The sequence below is a fragment of the Eubalaena glacialis genome, chromosome 11, assembly GCF_028564815.1.
Source record: "Eubalaena glacialis isolate mEubGla1 chromosome 11, mEubGla1.1.hap2.+ XY, whole genome shotgun sequence".
NCBI lineage: Eukaryota > Metazoa > Chordata > Mammalia > Artiodactyla > Balaenidae > Eubalaena > Eubalaena glacialis.
In genome coordinates this window covers 107,317,400-107,342,399 of record NC_083726.1, presented here as the reverse complement: position 1 = coordinate 107,342,399, position 25,000 = coordinate 107,317,400, and the positions used below count along the sequence as shown (strand labels likewise).

The window sequence follows — 25,000 nt, the reverse complement described above, 5'->3', positions numbered from 1 at the left end:
TCTTTTCTGATTAACGAGAATGTTCTAAAATTGGATGTATTGTGATGGCTGCACAACTCTGTAAATTTACTAAAAATCACTGAATTGTACATTTGAAATGGTTGAATTTTATATGTAAACTACATCTCGGTAAAGCTGTTGTAACAAAAAGAACTACAGGGCAATGCCTGACAGAATTAAGGACAAAGGAACCTATGGAGGAGGAAACAGCAGCAGAAGAGAGAGGGAATCCGATAAATATGACTCAGTGGGTAAGGGTTAGAGTTGTTCATCTGACAGAACTGGATTCAAGCAGTTACACAAACTCGGGCAAAACACCTAATCTCTCTAAGCCTGGTTTCTGTAGGGTTGCTGTGAGACTTTAAGGAGATAAATGTAAAACTCAGAAATGTACCAAACATTAAGTATTCAATAAATACTAGCTAATATATTATTATTATTACCATTAGAAAATAAACTTTCAAATTTTTATCTCATTGAGTTTTAAATCAGATTTATTTATGAAATGCTTTTAACCCAAAACAGTATTCAATAAAAACACTGTTGTGAATGAGAATATTAATCTTTTTGTTTGCTTTGATTTTAAATATTCAAGTCAACCACTAGCAAAAAACCATTTAACTTTATATAAAAGCTAATAAAAGATAGTAAGCAAGTTGACATCTCAAAGAGTGAAAAAAGATTCCCAACCAAAGAAATGAGTCCGAAAGAAAATACTGACATTAAACTTCAAGCATTAATCTGGAATTATAGTAGAAAACACTGAGAAGAGGAGTGAAAAAGCTCTCAGCATCAGCTTTTTGACTCATGGATTAATTATAAATGAACTCTGTCTTGGAGAGAATACGGCCCTAAATGCCATAGCAGGCACCAAGCAGGAGTAACTTTATACAATTCACTGCCTCTGCTAACTACCAAAAGAAGCCAGCCCTAAACTTTGCAAACAAAGAAGTCATAGAAAGTGAAGCTGTCAATTTGGCAAGGTGATCAAAACAGAATAGTTAACGTAAGGCTATTACATGCCAAATTTATATCTGAAATTCAAAATAGTAGTTAAACTCATACATCTGCACTGCTATAGGGTGTAAACAGACCACTACTGCTAAAATAAATCCTCTCTTTTAAAGTCAGGCTACATTTTTAAACAAAAAGGCAACATTACAAAAACCTTTTGTTTTAAACTGAAACCAAATTATTGTTTGCCATGAAAACCGTCTGACAAGAGTCAGCCAGCTTCACCTTTGACTAGGAGGATAATTTATCAATGCCAAGTCATGACAAATATCCTGTACACCAACTCAATTCCATCTCTCTGACTCCCTGACCCCCTTGCCAGAAACTCTAACCCACTCCTAAATAAAGGCTTCTGCTTTTCAGAGTTAGATAAAGAAGCCACTGCTAAATATAACAATTTTCTTACCAGGTCTTGCTGGTGGCTAGAAAACCAGATGGTGATCCATAGGGGTAAGAATGAGGAATAACATTCTCATTAAGAAGAAAAAGAGAAGAACTGGTGTTATCCCAAACCAGAAGTCCCTGGAAATGTCCTAAATCAGAATACTTCTCCAATATGCCCTCTCTCTATAGGGAATTGAGAGTAAGGAGAAGAGGCAGTGTGGTGGTTAAGTATAGAAAGAGTTGCTTTAAACAGTACAATAAGGAATTCTTTTCTTCTTCTGAAGGCAATTCTCTGTTGTTAAAAGGCAATTAAAAACATCATTCAATCATTTTTTAGAAAATATGTTTATCCCATGATAGTCTTTATAGTTAAAAGTTTAATAAACATCTTTTCCTTGCACGGAAGTTCTTTATTTACAAATGCTACCTACTGTTAAAAATGTATTCTTTATGAGAATACTCATTTCCACAAGAATCAATTGTGATATCAATGACTATGAGATTTGACAGAGAAAAGAAATGGCACCTACTTTTTTTCCAAAATAGCATGTTAAAAATTCAGTTAATTACTAAAATAATTTATAAAATAATATTCGAGAGTTGCCATAAAACACAAAACACTCCTAGTATATAACCAATTGTGAACACTGAGAGATTAAGTGACTAGTCTCCTAAAGCACTGTAACCTGTAGAGCTTATTATAGAGAAATAAAATAAATCATAAAGAATCCCAATTGCTCTCTAAAATTCTTCCTTCTTGGAGACCAACTTCTTACCATCTTTGCAGGTTTTTCCATTCTCCAGGAGTTTAACCCCAGTTGGGCAAGCACACTGATAAAAAGGCTTGACTGGAGACATCAAACACAAGTGGGAACAACCACCATTATCAATTCCACATGGATTTGTAGCTGTCAAATATAAATCACAGTAATTAATACCAATGATTATGGACGACCTCCCCCACTCTAGGTACACAAAGGTTAACAACCATAACATGAGCAACTCTGATAAACCAAATCATTACCAAATGTCATCCAGGTGCTTGACTACCAGACCATCTGCAAGGAAGGGAATTAATCAGTGAGAATTTACTTAGCATTTTGTATCCAAAGAGGAATATACAAGAAATAAAGCAGGATGTCCCTGCCCTAAAGAGCTTGCAATCTGGCCAGTATGCCAAAATTAATGAACAATAATACTGGAAAACAATACAAAACAATGAAACTGCTATCTTGCACATTTAGACTGTGAAGTAAGTATAGAGTCAAATGGGAAGTAAATCACTAAGGAAAGATACAGGACATGACTGAAGTCTTGAAAGATAGGAAGAACAGATAGGGGGACATTCAAGTGTGGTAAAACCACATGAATGAAGGCTTGGAGGCTGTGCACTGGGTGAGATAATAAGGTGAACAGTGTAACTGAAGATTAAGGTTTGACTAACAGGAACTAAAGCTGAATGAGCACAGAGAGGGGAATGTCTGTGGTGGAGGCACTGAGAGTCAAGAAAAGCCACACTTTGGAAAGATTTACATGGAAAAGATAAACAAAATGGACTTAAAAGGGAAAACTGAGAAGCAGAGATTAATTAGAAAATGTGAAGAAACTATAGAAAGGGATGGATTTAAATAATACTCAGAGAAAAAAATCAACAAAAGATGGAGATCAACAAAATATGAAAAATAAAAGAAAGCAATATCACACATAACTGCAAATTCTCAAACTAGTAAAACATAAAGGATCAACAGTGTCATTAAAAAAACAAGAACAAAGAAATTCTTTCCTGAGGGCCAACACTGAGAATAAAAAATTCACGCAAGTGACTCAACATTTTCTTTTCTACAAAAGAGTAACACAAACATTTTAAAACATTTTAAAACATTTTTATGGACTCATGATCACCAGATTCCAATATGACACATTCAGTATTTGACTATCTCCCCCTAAATGGAAGGAACTAATACAAAGCAATGCATAATCCAAAACCCCTGCATTTTTGGCTACGGAATACAATCTGAAATACACTCAGACACATGCCAGACATTTATTTACACACCAGTGCCAAACACTTAACATTCTCATATTCTTTTAAACCTAATTCTAGTCCTCTCTTACAAGAAATTGTTGTCAGCAGTCACAGCCCAAGTCATTATAAAGGATGGCCAGAAATAGAAGCAAAACTAAGAAAAAAAGGTGGGGGGACGTGCACAGAAAAGGTACAAGCAAGTATTTTATTTAAGTAACCTGAGGTACTTAAATTAACCAGTTAGATTAATAGAGGTTTCCATTCAAGAAAAGTGTTCATTTTTAAACATACAATGAACAAAATCACTCATTAGAGAGAAATAATATGAATAAGAAATGCATTTGTGCACAATCTTAGCATATGAGCTATCTCAATTTCTTATTTTATTTCTCTCTTCTTTACCTTCATAACCCCAGACTCAAACAAAGGGCTGAGGTGGTCTGTAGTGACAGATATCAAGCTACAAATGGTTTACGCTGTTATCTACCCTGAATTATATTTTGACATTTTCCCTGTTTTTTATTCCTTCCCACTACCTTTGGATACATCCTCCCTCCTCTTGCCCCTCACTAAAGCCAGACATCAGAGTGCTACAAAGCTATTCCAACCTGCAATTTAAAAATCAAGATCACTTACCATTTGGCTGCCTCTGCTGGCTGAAGGCATGTATATCCATGGGAGAAAAGATGTTAGAATGGATTTCACGCAGACCCTCGCCAGTGTACTTGTTGCAAGCCAAAATGGAGTGTGTATTCCAGTCAGTCCAGTACAATGTGTCCTCAAATAACGTCAAGGCAAAAGGATGTGGAAGGGAACCTTTAACCACCGCCTGCCTATTAAACATAAAGAGAAAAACTCAAACATTTCTAAATTTTCTTCTTTAATCAAAACTTCATCTCTCCCATTAAAATGGTCTTGTAGTCCACATTAACACATACAAATCCTGGATAACACATATGTTAAGGTCAAATACACCTATGAAAAATAAGACACGGAGTAAATTCAAACGTATTTGAAATCATGGTGCCCGAAATCCTCAACCAAGCACTTCAGAATGGTTCCTAACTTGGCAGCAGGCTTCGGGTGCACTACAAGCTAGCAGACAAAGTGAAGGCCCAAGTATCAGCACTGTTGTCAGCTCCCGTCTCCGCACTCACACCTTCCATCCTTCCACATAATTCATGCCATTGGAAAGAGAAAGGCTGGCAAAAAGAAAAATCCCAGGGTTTAGAGTTGGCCCTGGGAAGTAGTTTTAAATCAGCAATAGGTTTCTCCCTTCTTGATGTGGAAGAACAAAGAATCTGAGCCTGTTTCTTCCATCACTTCTTATGGCTTTGATAACTGAAAAGTAAAAACATACACATGAGGCTAAAAAGTCATTCTGGTACAGCTCTCTCTCTGCAGACTCCAGTCTCGCTCCAGCAAATGATCATCTCAGTTGGCTTTCTGCTATATGGTTACTTAATCTCCACAAGCCAGGCAGCAAAAAGGAAGCCCAACCACTGGCAGAATGTGTTCAAGAGACAAAGCAGATCCCCAAATTTCACAAGCAATCCTAACTATATGGAAGGAGAGGTAGAGAGCCTGATTAGTACTGAAGGCACAGAACTTTGCAGAGTGTCATGGAGAGTTACATAATTAATAAATAATATAATTCTTGAATAATGAACAAACTGTGTTTAAGCCACAATAACAGTCAAGAAAATAAATGCTTTGATATTTTCATAATATCAAATCTAATATTTTCATAAATCGCTCAGCTAGGAGAGAAAGAGGAAAATGTAAGCAACTAAAAAGAAATAAAGGATAACACATTGACAGATAATCCAATTTTTAGGTCCCTGAGGTTATCTGATCTCTAACACCTAACAGATCACAGGTATACTAAATTAAATTTAAGAGCAGTAAGATAATTTTCATCTAAGCAGAATTAGCATCTGTTATTGTACATGGAATGGTCCTAGCCTAAGATGTTTTAAATCTGAGCCAGATTTTTAAATAACTGTATACAAGATTAGCATGACTAGTTTATCAAACTGTCTATTTTAAAACCTCATACCTAGGCCAGCCCACATCACCACAATTTTCTCCTCTTTTTTAATTCTCGCTTCCTTAGCAGATTACTTTCCCTCTCATTTCCCAATAAGAATGGTCACAATGACTACTTCTGAAGTGGTTTCTTCCAGTTTTTAAATGAACAGCTTTATTAAGTTTACTAAAATGATTATGCTATTATAGGAGTGATATCAAAGTTTAAGTTCAAATTTAAATAGGCCTGCATATTTCACACTGACATTTTCCAAAATTCATTATGGTAAGACATAAAGAGAGAGTTCTGAGAAGCTGCCAAGAAAGTCAAGTAACATGACTGAAAAATAAATACCAGTAAAGATGAAATTACTTAGGTTTTCATTAACCATCTTAAAGAATCACAAATTATATAACCAGATCTTTGAAAAACTCTGCGGAGAAAAAAGTCTTCTAAGTCCTTTGTATATTATTAAATAAAAAGTTAAAATTCACTCTAATGAATTTAACACAGCAGAATAAACAGATGGGAAAAACAGAACCCCTCCCTAAAAGATATACTCATTTTACATATTGACTGAAAGCACTTATATACTGAAAAGAAATGAGACAGAGCCAAGTTCAAATGTCCCCCTGTACTTACACTACTTATTTCCACAAGCTTTGTTTTCCTCATCTGTTATTGGAAGATAATAACCTAACCACACTGAGTTACTGTGAAGACTAAATGATAATATATGCAAAAGCATTTAAGCATTATGATTGGTACTTAATAAACATTTCATAAATGACTCTTCAATTTTAGGATGTATGTTTTCAATATTTTAATATTTCTGACATAGGGATAATATTTTACAACTGAAGTGAACATTTCATGTGCTGGTTTGTAAGTCAAAATAAAAAGCTCTTAAAATCAATAGCTTATTAGAATCAAGTAAATACTAGACTCTGGCTTATTTGTATTAACAGGATCTCACACAACACAATATGACAATATGTACAAATTAGGTGGACTTATTAGACACTCAGTGAATGCCTGATAAAATTAAATATCTTAAATGAAATATGTAATTAACAGAACTGTACAAAAAGCAGAGCTAAGAAGGCTATCACTCATTCTTGTCATATTCTTTGGTGACTTACCGATTTGTCCAGCAAATGGTGACTTGCTCTGAAACTGCAGATAAGTGAACATAGTCTTCACCTTTCTTCCCTCTGGTTGGGATTACCCCCCCCCACCTGGAAACTCGGGTTACTTCAAGGAGGAGTTGATCACGGATACTGAGAACAAATGTGGCTGGCAAGGTCAAAGCCCAGTCTTTCAGTAGTATGCCACAACCAAAACAGGACTTGAAAAATTGATCTCTTCTACAGAGACCAAAGGACAGAAACCGAGACCCCTACTGATGTTTTGCTTTAGTGCTGGCAACCTCTGAGCATCATCTGCAACCTCTGAGCATCATCTCCTCCCTCTGTCTGTCATTTCCTGAGGGCTCACTCTCACCAGTACCGCCAAGTACAGGAGTGCACTCGCTACCTCTTTCAGATTCCACGCCTGGCAGGTGCCTCTTTCAAATTCTGCACCAACCAGACTTATCCTTTATAAAACACCTGTGCACTTGTATTCACTTTCTGTTTCTGGACCTCTTCCCAGAAAGTTGTCCTCTTCCCCCAACTCAGAACTCCCCACCTGTGTGGGTAATAAATCTACTTAGTCACACGAAAGCACTACTGCCATGAATTCTGACATCTGAACCTAACCTTGGAAGAGAGCTTCTCCACATCACAGTGAGGTTTTTATAACACCTAAAAAGATGACAACAGTGGTAGTGGTACAGTGTTTGAAAAATCTCTACAAGTCTTCCACATGAAAACAGAACAACTAGGTAGCAAAACCAAAAAACCCTTGGACAACATTTACAACAAAGCTAGACGAAAAGGTACTACTACCACAAAACCCAAGACACAAAAAGGAAAACTACCAACAACCATAAGATCTCATTGGCATCAGCACTTCTGCAGGAAGAATCGGAAGGAAAAAATAGGGCATTCAGCAGATCCAGGAACAGGAGAACACACAAAATAGACAGCAATGGAAAGACAGGGAAACCAATCTGAGAACAGCAGCTGCCGAGGACTGGTTCTGTCCACTCGGAGAATGCAAAGAGTGGATGGTTGGTACTGAAGGGACTGGCGCACTTTAACCTACAGTGAACTCTCCAACTGACCCAACAGAGCTCCCTTCCAGACAAAGGCCCATACTGACCATACACTACTGGGAGTAGAATGAAAGTGAGGATGATAGTACAAGAGAGATAATGGAAAACTAAGGTACAGAAAAAAGTGGGAGAAGGAAACAGAGCCAGGAAATCTCAGAAAGCAAGCTGCGAATTTTTTAAACACACACACACTCGAGAGTTCTGTGAAGTTACAAAAGTTATGATAAACTCTGCCTTCTTCAACAAGTTCCAGAAAAACAATTTCATGTGAAAATTTAAAAATAAATTAAGGGGCTTCCCTGGTGGCGCAGCGGTTGAGAATCTGCCTGCCAATGCAGGGGACACGGGTTCGAGCCCTGGTGTGGGAAGATCCCACATGCCGCAGAGCAACTGGGTCCGTGAGCCACAACTATTGAGCCTGCGCTCCGCAACAAGAGAGGCCGCGATAGTGAGAGGCCCACGTACCACGATGAAGAGTGGCCCCCGCTCGCTGCAACTAGAGAAAGCCCTCGCACAGAAACGAAGACCCAACACAGCCAAAAATAAATAAATAAATAAATTTTTTTAAACAAAATGAATAAATAAATTAAGATCAAGTCCATTAAAAAAGTTAATGTTAAAAACAAAAAAAAAGAATAAGGAAAATAACATCCCTAAAGATAATAAAATATGCCAGAAAAGTATGGCCCTAAAACAAATAGTTTACAACCTATTGCAAAATAACCTAAAACGCTTTAAAATCGTATACTAGCCATAAAAGAATAACACAAATTACAATTTAAAACCTCAAAACTGAGGTGACAGAACTAATGAAAGAATTAGAAGTATAAGAATGTCACTTAAGAAATGAATTATCAACTAGAAATAACACAAACGCAAGAGTGAATAAACACAACAGATAAGGAAACAGAAACAGCCGGTGAAAAGAAGGAATTTTTTTTCTTTTTTCATGATTTTTTTCCCGTTTTATTAAGAAATAATTGACATATATCACAGTACAATGTACAGCATGATGGTGTGAGTTAGACATATTGTGAAATGATTACCACATAAATTCAGCTAACATCCATCATCGCATACAGATATAATAGAAAGAAAAAAAAAATTTTCTCCATGGGATGAGAACTCTTAGGATTAACTCTCCTATAACTTTTCTATGTATCATCCAGCAGTGTTAATTAACTACAGTCATCATGTTGTACATTACATCCCTAAGGAGAAATTTTTGAAGGTCAAAAAGAAACAGAAAAATAGATTTTTTAAAAATAAAGATTTGAAGCACAAAGGACAGGGAAGAGAACAGAACTAATTTGGAGCAAAGAAATGACACCAAATAGTAACTCAAACCCTCAGGAAGAATTACAGGGTACCTGAAACGGCATATATGTAGGTTAATACAAAAGACTCTATGAATAATGTTTTCTCTTTTTCTCCTTTAACCTTTTAAAAACACCTAAGATTGTATGAAGTGATAATTATAACATTCCATTGGTTATAATAGAAATGTAATATAAATGACACTAATAGTACAAAGGAGGGCAGAGGGAATGGAGATATACTAGACTAAAATTTCTATAATTTATAGGAATTAACTTAGTATTTTACCATAATACAGATTTTGACAAAAGGAATACTGCAATCCCTAGAATAATCACTAAGAATATTTTATTCTCCAAAACACTGTTTAAAAACATAAAAGGAATTAAAACGATACACTAAAAAATATCTACTTAATACAAAAGAAGGCAGAAGAACCAAAGGAACAAAAAAAGACAGACATGAAAAAAAAATTTTTTTTTAATGTCAGATGTAAACTCAACCATATTATTAACAACATTAAATGTAAATAGATTAAGCACCCCAATTAAAAGACAAAAGGTTGAACACCTTAAATATATACAGTTTTTCTTTGTAAAAAGAAACCATATATATATGGCAAAGGTTGTTAGACTGGGTAAAACAAAACAAGACTCAACTGTAGGCTGCCTACAAGAGACACCCTTTATATCCAAAGATCCAAATTCGTTGAAACCGAAAGGTTACAGCAAACAGTAACCATAAGAGAGATGCAGTGGTTCTATCAGACAAAATACATTTTAAGACAAAAAATATTACTAGAGATAAAGCAGCATATTTTACAATGACAAAAAGTCAAATCATCAGGAAGATATAACAATTATAAACATACACAAATAAAAACAGAGCCCCAAACAAATGAAGCAAAACCTGACAGAACTGAAGGAAGAAACAGACAATTCAACAATAACAGTCTGAGATCTCAAAATCCTATTCTCATTAAAAGGTAGGACAACTAGACAGGAAATCATAAAGGATATGGAAATTCGGGCTTCCCTGGTGGCGCAGTGGTTGAGAGTCTGCCTGCCAATGCAGGGGACACGGGTTCGGGTCCTGGTCTGGGAAGATCCCACGTGCCACAGAGCAGCTGGGCCCGTGAGCCACAATTACTGAGCCTGCGCGTCCAGAGCCTGTGCTCCGCAACAAGAGAGGCTGTGATAGTGAGAGGCCCGCGCACCGCGATGAAGAGTGGCCCCCGCTCGCCACAACTAGAGAAAGCCTTCGCACAGAAACGAAGACCCAACACAGCCATAAATAAATAAATAAATACTTAAAAAAAAAAAAAAGGATATGGAAATTCGAACATTAGGACAAGTATCAATTAATGTTAAAAGACTGAAGTCATACAAAGTGTATTCTCTGAGCACACTGAATATCAAGAACAGAAAAATTCGGGAAATCCACAGTGAGAATTTTCTCATTGTTAAATTTTTCTAAATCCTCCCTCAATGTCTTCTAAGTAAGCAATGGGTCAAAGAAGAAACCCCAATAAATTTTAAAAAAATATTTTGAGCTAAAAGAGAATGAAAATACAACATATAAAAATTTGTGGGATGTTACCAGCCAGAGCAGTGCTTAGGGTAAATTCTATAAATTTATCCCTAAATGCCTGCATTAGAAAAGAAGATAGGGACTTCCCTGGTGGTCCAGTGGTTAAGAATCTGTCTTGCAATGCAGGTACACCGGTTCTATCCCTGGTCAGGGAACTAAGATCCCACATGCAGCGGGGCAACTAAGCCCGTGCGCCACAACTAGAGAGAAGCCCTTGCACACACTGCAACGAAGTGAAGAGCCCACACACCACAACGAAAGACCTGCGTGCTGCAACTAAGACCTGAGGCAGCGAATAAATAAATAAATATTAAAGAAAAAAAGAAGAAGAAGATAGACTTCAAATCTATAATCTAAGCTTCAACCTTAAGAAACTAGGGGGGGGGGAAAGATGCAAACTAAATCCAAAGCAAGAAAATTTTTAAATATTAGGGTGGAAATCAAATGAAATATAAAACAGAAAAAACAATACAGAAAAAAAAATAAATAAAACCAAATGTGGGTTCTATTAAAAGATCGACAAAGTTGACAAGCCTTTAACTAGACTGACAAAAAAAAAGAAATTGGGAAATTTGTGAATAAAATTATGAATAAAAGAGGGACATCACTATTGACCTTAGAAATTAAAAGGATTATAAGATACCATGAACAATTTTATGCCAACAAAATGGAAAACTTAGATGAAATGGAAACATTCCTAGAAACAAACAAATTACCAAAACTCACTCGAGAAGAAATTAAATGTAAAGACCTAGAACAATTAAAGAAATTGACTTAATAATTTAAAATCTTTCCATAAAAGAAATCCCCAGGCCCAGATAGCTTCATTAATGACTCCTATTAAATATCTGCAGAAGAAATAATATCAATCCATCACATACTCTTCCAGAAAATAGAGGAAGAGGGAACACTTCCCAACTCATTCTATGAGGCTCATATTACACTGATACGAACCAGCCAGACAGCACAAGGAAAATAAACTACAGACCAATTTCTCATGAATAAACACATAAAAATCCTCAACAGAATATTAGCAAACTGAATCTAGAAACATCTAAAAAGGATTCTACGGCTACCCTGGTGGCACAGTGGTTAAGAATCCACCTGCCAATGCAGGGGACACAGGTTCAAGCCCTGGTCCGGGAAGATCCCACATGCCGTGGAGCAACTAAGCCCGTGAGCCACAACTACTGAGCCTGCGCTCTAGAGCCCGCGAGCCACAACTACTGAGCCCGCATGCCACAACTACTGAAGCCCGCACGCCTAGAGCCCATGCTCCACAAGAGAAGCCACCGCAATGAGAAGCCTGCGTACGGCAGTGAAGAGTAGCCTCCGCTCACCACAACTGGAGAAAGCCCACGTGCAGCAACAAAGACCCAACACAGCCAAAAATAAATAAATAAAATAAATTTTAAAAAATATTATTTAAAAATAAATAAATAAATAAAAATAAAAAGGATTCTAAAACATGACCAAGTGAGATTTATTCCAAGAATGCAAGATTGGTTAAACAACTGAAAATCAATTAATGAAATTCACCATGTATATAAAAAACAAAACCCCATGATCATCTCAACAGATGCAGAAAAAGTACTGGACAAAATCCAATACGCAATCATGGTAAAAACTGAAGATACTAGGAATAGATGAGAACTTCCTAAACCTGATTAAAAGGTCTCTACAGAAAACCTATAGCTAAGATCCTGCTCAATGGCAAAAAAAGAAAAAAATTTTTTTAATGATTTCCCCCAAAGATCACGAACAAGGCAAGGATGTCTTCTATTCAGCCTAAGACCTAGTGAGTACTATCAAGTAAGAATAAAAGGCATCCAGATGGGAAAGGAAGAAGTAAAACTGTCATTATTCACAGATGACACGATTCTGTATGCAGAGAATACTAAAGAATTTAAAAGAAAAAAGCCTCACAGATGTAATTAATTCAACAAGGTTGCAGGATACAAGATCAATATAAAGAAATAAATTGATTTCTATAGACTAGCAATGAAAAATACAAAAAGTGATACAGTCAACGAATATTTAACAAGGGAGCCAAGAATATCCAATGGAGAAAAGACAATTTCTTTAATAAATGGTGCTGAGAAAACAGAAAAATTGAAATTTATTAAATAATTCATTCACAACACCATAAAAAACCCCAAATACTTGGAAATAAATTAATAAAAGAGTGTAAGACATCATACACAAAATGGATCATAGATCTGAATGTTAGTGACTTTGGGTTAGCCAAAGATTTCTTAGTACATCAAAAACACCTTTAACAAAAGAAAAAACTAATAGTTTGAACTTTATTTCCAAATAATATATCCAATGAAGAACTTGTATCTAGAATACATAAAATTCTTACAATTCAATAATAAAATAACCCAATTTTAAAATGGGCAATTAACTTGAATAGTGTCTTAAACATCTGAGCCTCATGTGAAGGAAGACTGAGCTACACTGTATTCAAGAAGATTACAGGCAGGACAGACTGAAGTAAAGTTAATAATGTATCTGGAGTAGAGGCAAAAGAGAAGCATGAAGGGACCTAAACCATGCCGGCAAAATCTGGTATTTACTTTTTCCAAAGTAATTATTTTCTCCTGATAATATAAAGAATACACATATGTTGACTATAAAAAATGTGGAAATAGAAAGTATATCTTTCTAGTCCTTTATTATATGCATGTGTACAATATGTACATGTATATACACAAATACAAGCAATTTCCAATGATCAAGGAATGGAAAACCTGGTTTCTTTTATAAATAGATAAGGTACAGCATGAAACCAAATAACTAAGACATAACAGGAAACCAACTAACAAATGGAATTTGGAATTAATAATTTGGTAAAAATTCATTAGTTCTAAACCGTAGCCCCCAACAGGACGAAGGAAAACAGCTGAGCCAAACCAAGAAACAACTGAGGTGCCTGCACCAAACCAGGAATAAAGAGCATTTACCACCTATAATTACTGAGCTTCTTCACTGGGTATATATGCAGCAAGTCCCAAGGTTCTTGTTGCATCTTAATAACTGTTAATATGCCCTGAGAAAAAATGGTTAATTTATGTATTTTGAAAGACTCCAACTCATCCTCTCATCTTGTTTAAACAATATCTGACTATATTTTTTTACAAAAGTGAATTTTTGTAAATGCACAGCATTTACTGCATCATAATGACCCATCTTCATTTCACAATGTAAAGATTTTCAACATATTATTAAATATTGCTTTCACATTAATTTTAAAGGCTATATAACACTGCATTGAATGGCTGTGCTGTAATTTAAAAACCCATATTGCCAACATTCAACATTATATATTAAATAAGGTGTCTTTAAACATAAACATATATTTAAAAAATTATGTAATGATCAGTTGACGAAAATTTTTTGACAACAGTCTAGCAGGAAACTAATTCTGTATTTCTCCTTAGAGCAATGGTTCAGGGCTCACTATATTTCCATGTTCACAACAACTTTATAAAATTAACTACCGTGAATAATGAGAATCCACTTAATTAATACTATGGAAAATATTCACTCTCACTAGTAAAGAAAAAAACTCAAATACAAATAAAATATATTTTTAAATTTCAAAAAGGATGAAATTATCTTTTCTTAGCTAAACTTAACATTAAAAAAATGGTAGATTAGATATGCAGAAATACACTGTGTGTGACAGTGGAAATTAGTAAAATCATTCCATTATAAAAAAAAAAGATGGCCTTAAAACTCTGAACCTTGACATACAAATCCTACTTCTTGCAATGAATTCTAAAGATGTAATCAAAGATGCAGATTCATATAGGCTCCTCTTTATTCCATCAGTATTTATACAAGTAAAAAAATTACAACTTAAATATTTCACAATAGGGAAGTTTATAAAAAATATTATTCAACATTCAGATTATTTCTTCCATTTATATCTAACAGCACAGCTGTTTGACCTTACTCTTTTCTTATAACTTCCATTTTTTATTCTTCCTTATACTCCACCTCTCCATTTTTTCATGGACTTTTCCTACTAGACTGGATTTATATGCTTTTTAAAATGTCTCGGGGCTTCCCTGGTGGCGCAGTGGTTGAGAATCTGCCTGCCAATGCAGGGCACACGGGTTCGAGCCCTGGTCTGGGAAGATCCCACATGCCGCGGAGCAACTAGGCCCGTGAGCCACAATTACTGAGCCTGCGCGTCTGGAGCCTGTGCTCCGCAACAAGAGAGGCCGCGATAATGAGAGGCCTGCGCACTGCGATGAAGAGTGGCCCCCACTTGCCACAACTAGAGAAAGCCCTCGCACAGAAACGAAGACCCAACACAGCCATAAATAAAAATAAATTAATTAATTAATTAAAAAAAAATGTCTCTAAGGATTTGGAGGCTATACAAACTGTTTTATTCAATTTTATTATCTTTATGTTTTAAAATCATATGTGATCCTACTTTAGACAATAAACTTAAGAGTAAGACAGTATCTACTGACACTCCCACGTGTAAGGTAAGAAGTTAACATGCTCTTCTTCCTCATCTAACCATCCCACTACCATCTCTCTTTTTTTTTAAATAAACTTACTTACTTACTTACTTATTTATTTATTTATTTATTTATTTATGGCTGCATTGGGTCTTCGTTGCTGCGCGCAGGCTTTCTCTAGTTGCAGCGAGCAGGGCTACTCTTCATTGCGGTGCGCGGGCTTCTCACTGCGGTGGCTTCCCTTGTTGCAGAGCATGGGCTCTAGGCACACGGGCTTCAGTAGTTGTGGCTCTCAGGCTCTAGAGCACAGGCTCAGTAGTTGTGGCGCATGGGCTTAGTTGCTCCGCGGCATGTCGGATCTTCCCAGACCAGGGTTTGAACCCGTGTCCCCTGCATTGGCAGGCGGATTCTTAACCACTGCACCACCAGGGAAGTCCCTACCATGTCTCATTTTTTAATTGATGAAACCTGGAATTTTAGATCTCTATTACGTGCTTTCATTTTACCATTTTTATTTGAAAGATCAAAATATCTCATGGTTACATTAAGTTTTAAAAGTACATTAACAGTAATTACTAGATTTAACTCCATGTTTAACTGGTTTCATTCTTCACAAATATTTAATTATCTGATATCCTCACTCTTTAGCTCTACATTGTACTTCATCTCTATCAGTCTTCTGAAGTGTAGCAAGTAACTTTTTCAGAAAGACTGATATAAATGGCATATTTTGACTCCTTGCATATCTAATAATAATGTCTTCCTGTTGCAGTAACACAACAACTCCTAGATCAACCTCCATTTCTCAGATCTTTTTATTCCATTGTTTTCATCCCTACTTCTACAATTTGTGGGAGAATTTCTCAAGGTTACCTTCCATTTCACTTATTTTTTTTTCAGTCATTTATCTGGTTGATGCTGCTTAAACTTTTAAATTGAACAATCATGCTCTTTATTACTATTCTGTCTTCACCAGTCTTGAATGCATTCTTTCACACTATTTACTCTGTTTTCATACATGCTGTGTCTTCTTGAACTTCTATAATTTTTTCTCCTGCACTTTACAGGAAATTACAGGAAGACATTGTTCTGATTCTTTAACATGGATCATTCATTTGAACTGTAGTATCTTCTCATGTGCCCTGTTGTTTTTTTCCAACAGGGAGGGAGGGCTTTCAGAGGGAAGACTGTACATTATTGGAAGTTGAGATTAATTCTGTTGCAGCCTGAAAATTCTTGGTCCAAGCTTTCAGATCAAGAAGGGAGAAGGCAAATAAATTTCTGATTTATCACAACTTCATTTTAATTTGGAAATCAAATTATACTGTGCAGAGGACAGGGCGGTGGGATCTGAAGCTAGCAATAATAGCAGCATATTCCTGTTTCTTTTGCATGTTTCTGGTAGCACCAAGAAGTCTGCTGATATCATGACCTTGCTTATTCTCTGGCACCACTGTACTCATTCAGAGCCAGCTTTAACTACACCTCTGATGTTTGCCTAAGATGCTCAATCATGTCAAGTATGGTTGTCATAAGGTACGTGTCCTTTAGTGCCTGGTATATTTCCCAGAGGTGCTAACAGAATCCAGATGAGGCCTACCTTCCACCTTATCCTACCTCCCTCTCATCACCCTCACCTTCAGCCCTCCTTCTCTAGAGTTGTGGTTAATTACTGTTTATGTGGGTAAATCTCTTCAACTTGCTTCTTTGGGAAGCAGATTCTTCACAAACTCGGTAGGTGACCAACCATGTTGATTTGCCTGGGTCTGAGGGGGTTCCTGGAACCAGGCAAACAAGGATGGCTGATCATGCAACAGCTCAGTCAGACTGGGACATCCTTCAATCTTGAAGAAATTCTTCAAGGTTTCTGGTATGTGGTTGTTATCTTTGCCTAAGTCTCTAGCACTGATGTAAAATTCCCCTATGTTTATAGTCCATGGCTTTAATAACCATTAACTTGATAATGGCTATAAATCTAAATCTCCCTCTGAGACCGCTCTGCTGAGCTGCAGGCTCATATATCCAAAGCTCCCCAGACTTTATCACCATAGTTTTCCGTAAGCAACTCAAATGCAAATGCAAACATGTCCAAAGCTGAATTCAATCTCATTCTCTTTCTACATCAAAAAAAGAAAGAGAGAAGCAAAGAAAGAAAAAGAATATATCCTCCTTTCCTGAATCTTCTATCTCACTGAATGGCACTTCCATCAAACCAGCCATTAAAAGCAGAAACCTAGGAGTCATCATAGACACCATCAGGGAGCCGCAAGTGGTTTGTTAGGATTGGGGCATAGTAGGCAAGAGAGGAAGCGGTGAGAATACTTGTCTAAAACGAGGTAAATAAATTAGATCATGTAAGTTATAGTGAAGAGTCTGTACTTTACTGGAGAACAATGACGATTAATTGGAAGACTTATGGAAGTGAAATAATTAGGCTTCAAACCATTTTCTACACAACTACCAAAGGTATTTCAAAGACAAATCCATCCGCGTCAATTTGCTACTTGAAAATTTCCAATGACTCTCAATAACTTCAGGCTAAATTTCAAATGCCGCATCTTAGAATACTAGACCCAGCGGGATCTGGCTCCTAGCCATCTCTCTACACTTGCCTCCAACCATTCCTCACATTTCCAGTTGCTGCTGAACAGGAACAAACCAAAGCATTCTTTAATAACCTTAATAATAACTTTAACAAGCTTAACTTGAAAACCTGACTCTACTAATTAGGAATTTAAATTTTTTCACAGAAAGGGCTTTTATATTCCTCCCAGTTTTTAAAGTTTATTATTTTTCTTCAGTGTCTGTCAAGGCAGGTTAAAAGAGCATATTTACATCCTTGATACTTATGTTAAAGTCAACTAACCATACATACACTAGTACACTAGTTTCTGAACCCTATTTTGTTCCACTGATACCTATCTATGCTCAGATTTAGTACCCCATTGTTTTAACTACTCTGGCTTTATGGGAAGCCTTGAAATCAAGTGCAAAGTCATCATACCCAAAGTCCACAGTTTACCCTTAAAGATTACTCTTGGTGGTGTACATTCTACGGGTCTGGAGTAATGTACATATCATTATAGTTTCATACAAAGTATTTTCACTGTCTTAAATGTAAATCCTCTGTGCCTATTCATCCCTCCACTCACACTGTCTTTTCAGTCTCTTTTTAAAATGAAATATAAATACAGTTGATTTACAATGCTGTGTTAGTTTCAGGTGTATAGCAAAGTGATTCAGTTTTATATATATCTTAAGATTCTTTCCTATCATAGGTTATTACAAAATATTGAGTATAGTTCCCTGTGCTATACAGTAGGTCGTTGTTGGTTATCTATTTTATATATAGTAATATGTATATTTTAATCCCAAACTCCTAATTTATCCTTACCCCGGCCCTTTGCCTTTAGTAACCATAAGTTTCTTTTCTAAGTCTGTTTTAATCTATAGGTTCCCTCATCATTCTTTGCAGTTTGTCTGTTCAAGGACCTGGGATGTGTGACCTGTATGTCTGAATCTGCTGATGCATACTCATGGTGCAGTTCAGTATGTTTCTCTGTCCTTTATTTCTCCCACAAATTTCCTGCAAATTCCAAGTTTGATCAGATTCCTGATGAATTGATCCTTTTGGCAAAATGAGAGAGGATGCTCTTTTCTTCTTTCAGGTGGCAGTGTCTGTTCTTTTCCTTGTGATGTTAGCAGCCATTGATGTTCAATGCCTAGATCACTGGAAGTTATAAAATGCTGATATTCTAATTATATTATTTCTTTCATTTATTAGCTGGAATAGCTTTCTCATATCTACTACTTTCTTAAAATTTATTTATTTATTTATTTATTTATTTATGGGTGTGTTGGGTCTTCGTTTCTGTGCGAGGGCCTTCTCCAGTTGTGGCAAGTGGGGGCCACTCTTCATCGCAGTGCGTGGGCCTCTCACTGTCACGGCCTCTCCCGTTGCAGAGCACAGGCTCCAGACGCGCAGGTTCCGTAGTTGTGGCTCACGGGCCTAGTTGCTCCGCGGCATGTCGGATCCTCCCAGACCAGGGCTCGAACCCGTGTGCCCTGCATTGGCAGGCAGATTCTTAACCACTGCGCCACCAGGGAAGCCCCATATCTACTACTTCGTTAGCTACTGGTAGATTCATATACGAAAGGGAAGATAAATTGCTTGATTCTCTTTATTACCAACATTCAAAGTAATGAACTGGGGACTAGGAACCAAGATGGCGGAGTAGAAGGACGTGCTCTCACTCCCTCTTGTGAGAACACCAGAATCACAACTAGCTGCTGGACAATCATCTACAGGAAGACACTAGAACTCACCAAAAAAGATACCCCACATCAAAAGACAAAGGATAAGACACAATGAGACGGTAGGAGGGCCGCAATCATAGTAAAATCAAATCCCATAACTGCTGGGTGGGTGACTCACAGACTGGAGAACACTTATAGCACAGAAGTCCACCCACTGGAGTGAAGGTTCTGAGCCCCACGTCAGGCTTCCCAACCTGGGGGTCCAGCAACAGGAGGAGGAATTCCTAGAGAATCAGACTTTGAAGCCTAGTGGGATTTGAACAGGACTGGGGGAAACAGAGACTCCACTCTTGGAGGGCACACACAAAGTAGTGTGCGCTTCGGGACCCAGGGGAAGGAGCAGTGACCACATAGGAGACCGAACCAGACCTACCTGCTAGTGTTGGACGGTCTCCTGAAGAGGCGGGGAGTGGCTGTGTCTCACCGTGGGGACAAGGACACTGGCAACAGAAGTTCTGGAAAGTACTCCTTGGCATGAGCCCTCCCAGAGGCTGCCATTAGCCCCACCAAAGAGCCCGGGTAGGCTCCAGTGTTGGGCTGCCTCAGGCTAAACAACCAACAGGGAGGGAACCCAGCCCCACCCACCAGCAGTCAAGCAGATTAAAGTTTTACTGAGCTCTGCCCTCCAGAGCAACAGTCAGCTCTACCCACCACCAGTCCCTCCCATCAGAAAAAGCACAAGCCTCTTAGATAGCATCATCCACCAGAAGGCAGACAGTAGAAGCAAGAAGAACTACAATCCTGCAGCCTGTGGAACAAAAACCACACTCACAGAAATATAGACAAGATGAAAAGGCAGAGAGCTATGTACCAGATGAAGGAACAAGATAAAACCCCAGAAAAACAACTAAATGAAGTGGAGATAGGTAACCTTCCAGAAAAAGAATTCAGAATAATGATGGTGAAGATGATCCAGGACCTCAGAAAAGGAATGGAGGCAAAGATTGAAAAGATGCAAGAAATGTTTAACAAAGACCTAGAAGAATTAAAGAACAAACAGAGATGAACAATACAATAACTGAAATGAAAACTACACTAGAAGAAATGAATACCAGAATAACTGAGGCAGAAGAACAGATAAGTGACCTGGAAGACAGAATGGTGGAATCAACTGCTGTGGAACAGAAAGAAGAAAAAAGAATGAAAAGAAATGAAGACAGCCTAAGAGACCTCTGGGACAACATTAAACGCAACAACATTCGCATTACAGGGGTCCCAGAAGAAGAGAGAGAGAAAGGACCAGAGAAAATATTTGGAGAGATTATAGTCGAAAACTTCTCTAGGATGGGAAAGGAAATAGCCACCCAAGTCCAGGAAGGGCAGGGAGTCCCATACAGGAGAAACACGCCAAAACACACAGTAATCAAATTGGCAAAAATTAAAGACAAAGAAAAATTATTGAAAGCAGCAAGGGAAAAATGACAAATAACATACAAGGGAACTCCCATACGGTTAACAACTGATTTCTCAGCAGAAATGTTGCAAGCCAGAAGGGAGTGGCATGATATACTTAAAGTGATGAAAGGGAAGAACCTACAACCAAGATTACTCTACCTGGCAAGGATCTCATTCAGATTTGATGGAGAAATCAAAAGCTTTACAGACAAACAAAAGCTAAGAGAATTCAGCACCACCAAAGCAGCTCTACAACAAATGCTAAAGGAACTTCTCTAAGTGGGAAACACAAGAGAAGAAAAGGACCTACAAAAACAAACCCAAAACAATTAAGAAAATGGTCACAGGAACATACATATCGATAATTACCTGAAATGTGAATGTATTAAAGGCTCCAACCAAAAGACACAGTCTCGCTGAATGGATACAGAAACAAGACCCATATATATGCTGTCTACAAGAGACCCACTTCAGACCTAGGGACACATACAGACTGAAAGTGAGGGGATGGAAAAAGATATTCCATGCAAATGGAAATCAGAAGAAAGCTGGAGGGCTTCCCTGGTGGCGCAGTGGTTAAGAATCTGCCTGCCAATGCAGGGGACATGGGTTTGAGCCCTGGTCTGGGAATATCCCACATGCCGCAGAGCAACTAAGCCTGTGAGCCACAACTACTGAGCCTGCACGTCTGGAGCCTGTGCTCCGCAACGGGAGAGTCCGCGACAGTGAGAGGCCCGTGCACCGCGATGAAGAGTGGTCCCCGCTCTCTGCAACTGGAGAAAGCCCTCGCACAGAAACGAAGACCCAACACAGCCATAAATAAATAAATAAATAAATTTATTTTAAAAAAAAAGAAAGCTGGAGCAGCAATACTCATATTAGATAAAATAGACTTTAAAATAAAGAATGTTACAAGAGACAAGGAAGGGGCTTCCCTGGTGGCGCAGTGGTTGAGAATCTGCCTGCCAATGCAGGGGACATGGGTTCGAGCCCTGGTCTGGGAAGATCCCACATGCCGCGGAGCAACTAGGTCCGTGAGCCACAACTACTGAGCCTGCGTGTCTGGAGCTTGTGCTCCGCAACAAGAGAGGCCGCGATAATGAGAGGCCCGCGCACCGCGATGAAGAGTGGCCCCCGCTTGCCGCAACTGGAGAAAGCCCTCGCACAAAAACGAAGACCCAACACAGCCAAAAATAAAAATAAATAAAATAAAGAATTACAAAAAAAAAAAGAGTAAAATATTTAAAAAACAAAATAAAGAGACAAGGAAGGACACTACATAATGATCAAGGGATCAATCCAAGAAGAAGATATAACAATTATAAATATGTATGCACCCAACATAGGAGCACCTCAATATATAAGGCAACTGCTAACAGCTATAAAAGAGGAAATCGACACTAACACAACAATAGTGGGGGACTTTAACACCTCACTTACACCAATGGACAGATCATCCAAACAGAAAATAAATAAGGAAACAGAAGCTTTAAATGACACAACAGAGTTGATAGATATAATTTGATATTTATAGGACATTCCATGCAAAAACAGTGGATTACACTTTCTTCTCAAGTGCGCATGGAACATTCTCCAGGATAGATCACATCTTGGGTCGCAAATCATGCCTCAGTAAATTTAAGAAAATTGAAATCATATCAAGCATCTTTTCTGACCACAACGCTATGAGATTAGAAATGAATTACAGGGAAAAAACGTAAAAAACACAAACACACGGAGGCTAAACAATACGTTACTAAATAACCAAGAGATCACTGAAGAAATCAGAGGAAATCAAAAAACACCTGGAGACAAATGACAACAAAAACACGAGGATCCAAAACCTATGGGATACAGCAAAAGCAGTTCTAAGACGGAAGTTTATAGCTATACAAGCCTACCTCAAGAAACAAGAAAAATCTCAAATAAACAATCTAACCTTACACCTAAAGGAACTACAGAAAGAAGGACAAACAAAACCCAAAGTTAGCAGAAGGAAAGAAGTCATAAAGATCAGAGCAGAAATAAATGAAATAGACACAAAGAAAACAATAGCAAAGATGAATAAAACTAAAAGCTGGTTCTTTGAGAAGATAAACAAAATTGATAAACCATTAGCCAGTCTCATCAAGAAAAAGAGGGAGAGGACTCAAATCAATAAAATTGGAAATGAAAAAGGAGAAGTTACAACAGACACTGCAGAAATACAAACATCCTAAGAGACTACTACAAGCAACTCTATGCCAATAAAACAGACAACCTGGAAGAAATGGACAAATTCTTAGAAAGGTATATAACCTTCCAAGACTGAACCAGGAAGAAATAGAAAATATGAAAAGAATAATCACAAGTAATGAAATTGAAACAGTGATTAAAAATCTTCCAACAAACAAAAGTCCAGGACCAGATGGCTTCACAGGTGAATTCTATCAAACATTTAGAGAAGAGCTAACACCCATCCTTCTCAAACTCTTCCAAAAAATTACGGAGGAAGGAACACTCCCAAACTCATTCTATGAGGCCACCATCACCCTGATACCAAAACCAGACAAAGATACTAAAAAAAAAGAAAATTACAGACCAATATCACTGATGAATATAGATGCAAAAATCCTCAACAAAATACTAGCAAACAGAATCCAACAACACATTAAAAGGATCATACACCATGATCAAGTGGGATTTATCCCAGAGATGCAAGGATTCTTCAATATATGCAAATCAATCAACGTGAAACACCATATTAACAAACTGAAGAATAAAAACCATATGATCATCTCAATAGATGCAGAAAAAGCTTTTGACAAAATTCAACACCCATTTATGATAAAAACTCTCCAGAAAGTGGGCATAGAGGGAATCTACCTCAACATAATAAAGGCCATATATGATAAACCCACAGCAAACATCATTCTCAATGGTGAAAAACTGAAAGCATTTCCTCTAAGATCAGGAACAAGACAACGATGCCCATTCTCACCACTATTATTCAACATAGTTTTGGAAGTCCTAGCCACGGCAATCAGAGAAGAAAAAGAAATAAAAGGAATACAAATTGGAAAAGAAGAAGTAAAACTGTCACTGTTTGCAGATGACATGATACTATACATAGAGAATCCTAAAGATGCCACCAGAAAACTACTACAGCTAATCAATGAATTTGGTAAAGTTGCAGGATACAAAATTAATGCACAGAAATCTCTTGCATTCCTATACACTAATGAGGAAAAATCTGAAAGAGAAAGTAAGGAAACACTCCCATTTACCATGGCAACAAAAAGAATAAAATACCTAGGAATAAACCTACCTAGGGAGACAAAAGACCTGTATGCAGAAAACTATAAGACACTGATGAAAGAAATTAAAGATGATACCAACAGATGGAGAGATATACCATGTTCTTAGACTGGAAGAATCAATATTGTGAAAATGACTATACTACCCAAAGCAATCTACAGATTCAATGCAATCCATATCAAATTACCAATGGCATTTTTTATGGAACTAGAAAAAAAAATCTTAAAATTTGTATGGAGACACGAAAGACCCCGAATAGCCAAAGCAGTCTTGAGAGAAAAAAACGGAGCTGGAGGAATCAGACTCCCTGACTTCAGACTATACTACAAAGCTACAGTAATCAAGACAATATGGTACTGACACAAAAACAGAAACATAGATCAATGGAACAAGACAGAAAGCCCAGAGATAAACCCATGCACCTATGGCCAACTAATCTATGACAAAGGAGGCAAGGATATACAATGGAGAAAAGACAGCCTCTTCAATAAGTGGTGCTGGGAAAACTGGACAGCTACATGTAAAAGAATGAAATTAGAACACTCCCTAACACCATACACAAAAATAAACTCAAAATGGATTAGAGACCTAAATGTAAGACCGGACACTATAAAACTTAGAGGAAAACATAGGAAGAACACTCTTTGACATAAATCATAGCAAGATCTTTTTTGATCCACCTCCTAGAGTAATGGAAATAAAAACAAAAATAAACAAATGGGACCTAATGAAACTTAAAAGCTTTTGCACAGCAAAGGAAACCATAAACAAGACGAAAAGACAACCCTCAGAATGGGAGAAAATATTTGCAAACGAATCAACAGACAAAGGATTAATCTCCAAAATATATAAACAGCTCATGGAGCTCAATATTAAGAAAACAAACAACCCAATCCAAAAATGGTCAGAAGACCTAAATAGACATTTCTCCA

General features: G+C 37.3%; 1 protein-coding gene across 1 annotated transcript in view; it reads right to left on the bottom strand.

The window, feature by feature from the left end:
• LRP6 (LDL receptor related protein 6) overlaps window positions 1-25,000 on the bottom strand; it is a 184,908-nt gene that overhangs the window by 66,704 nt on the left and 93,204 nt on the right. The window contains exons 4-5 of the mRNA XM_061205368.1: window positions 4,061-4,257; window positions 2,175-2,306 (exon numbers count right to left, since the gene is read on the bottom strand). Coding sequence (XP_061061351.1) covers window positions 2,175-2,306; window positions 4,061-4,257 — 329 coding nt within the window. The remainder of the gene's footprint in view (window positions 1-2,174; window positions 2,307-4,060; window positions 4,258-25,000) is intronic.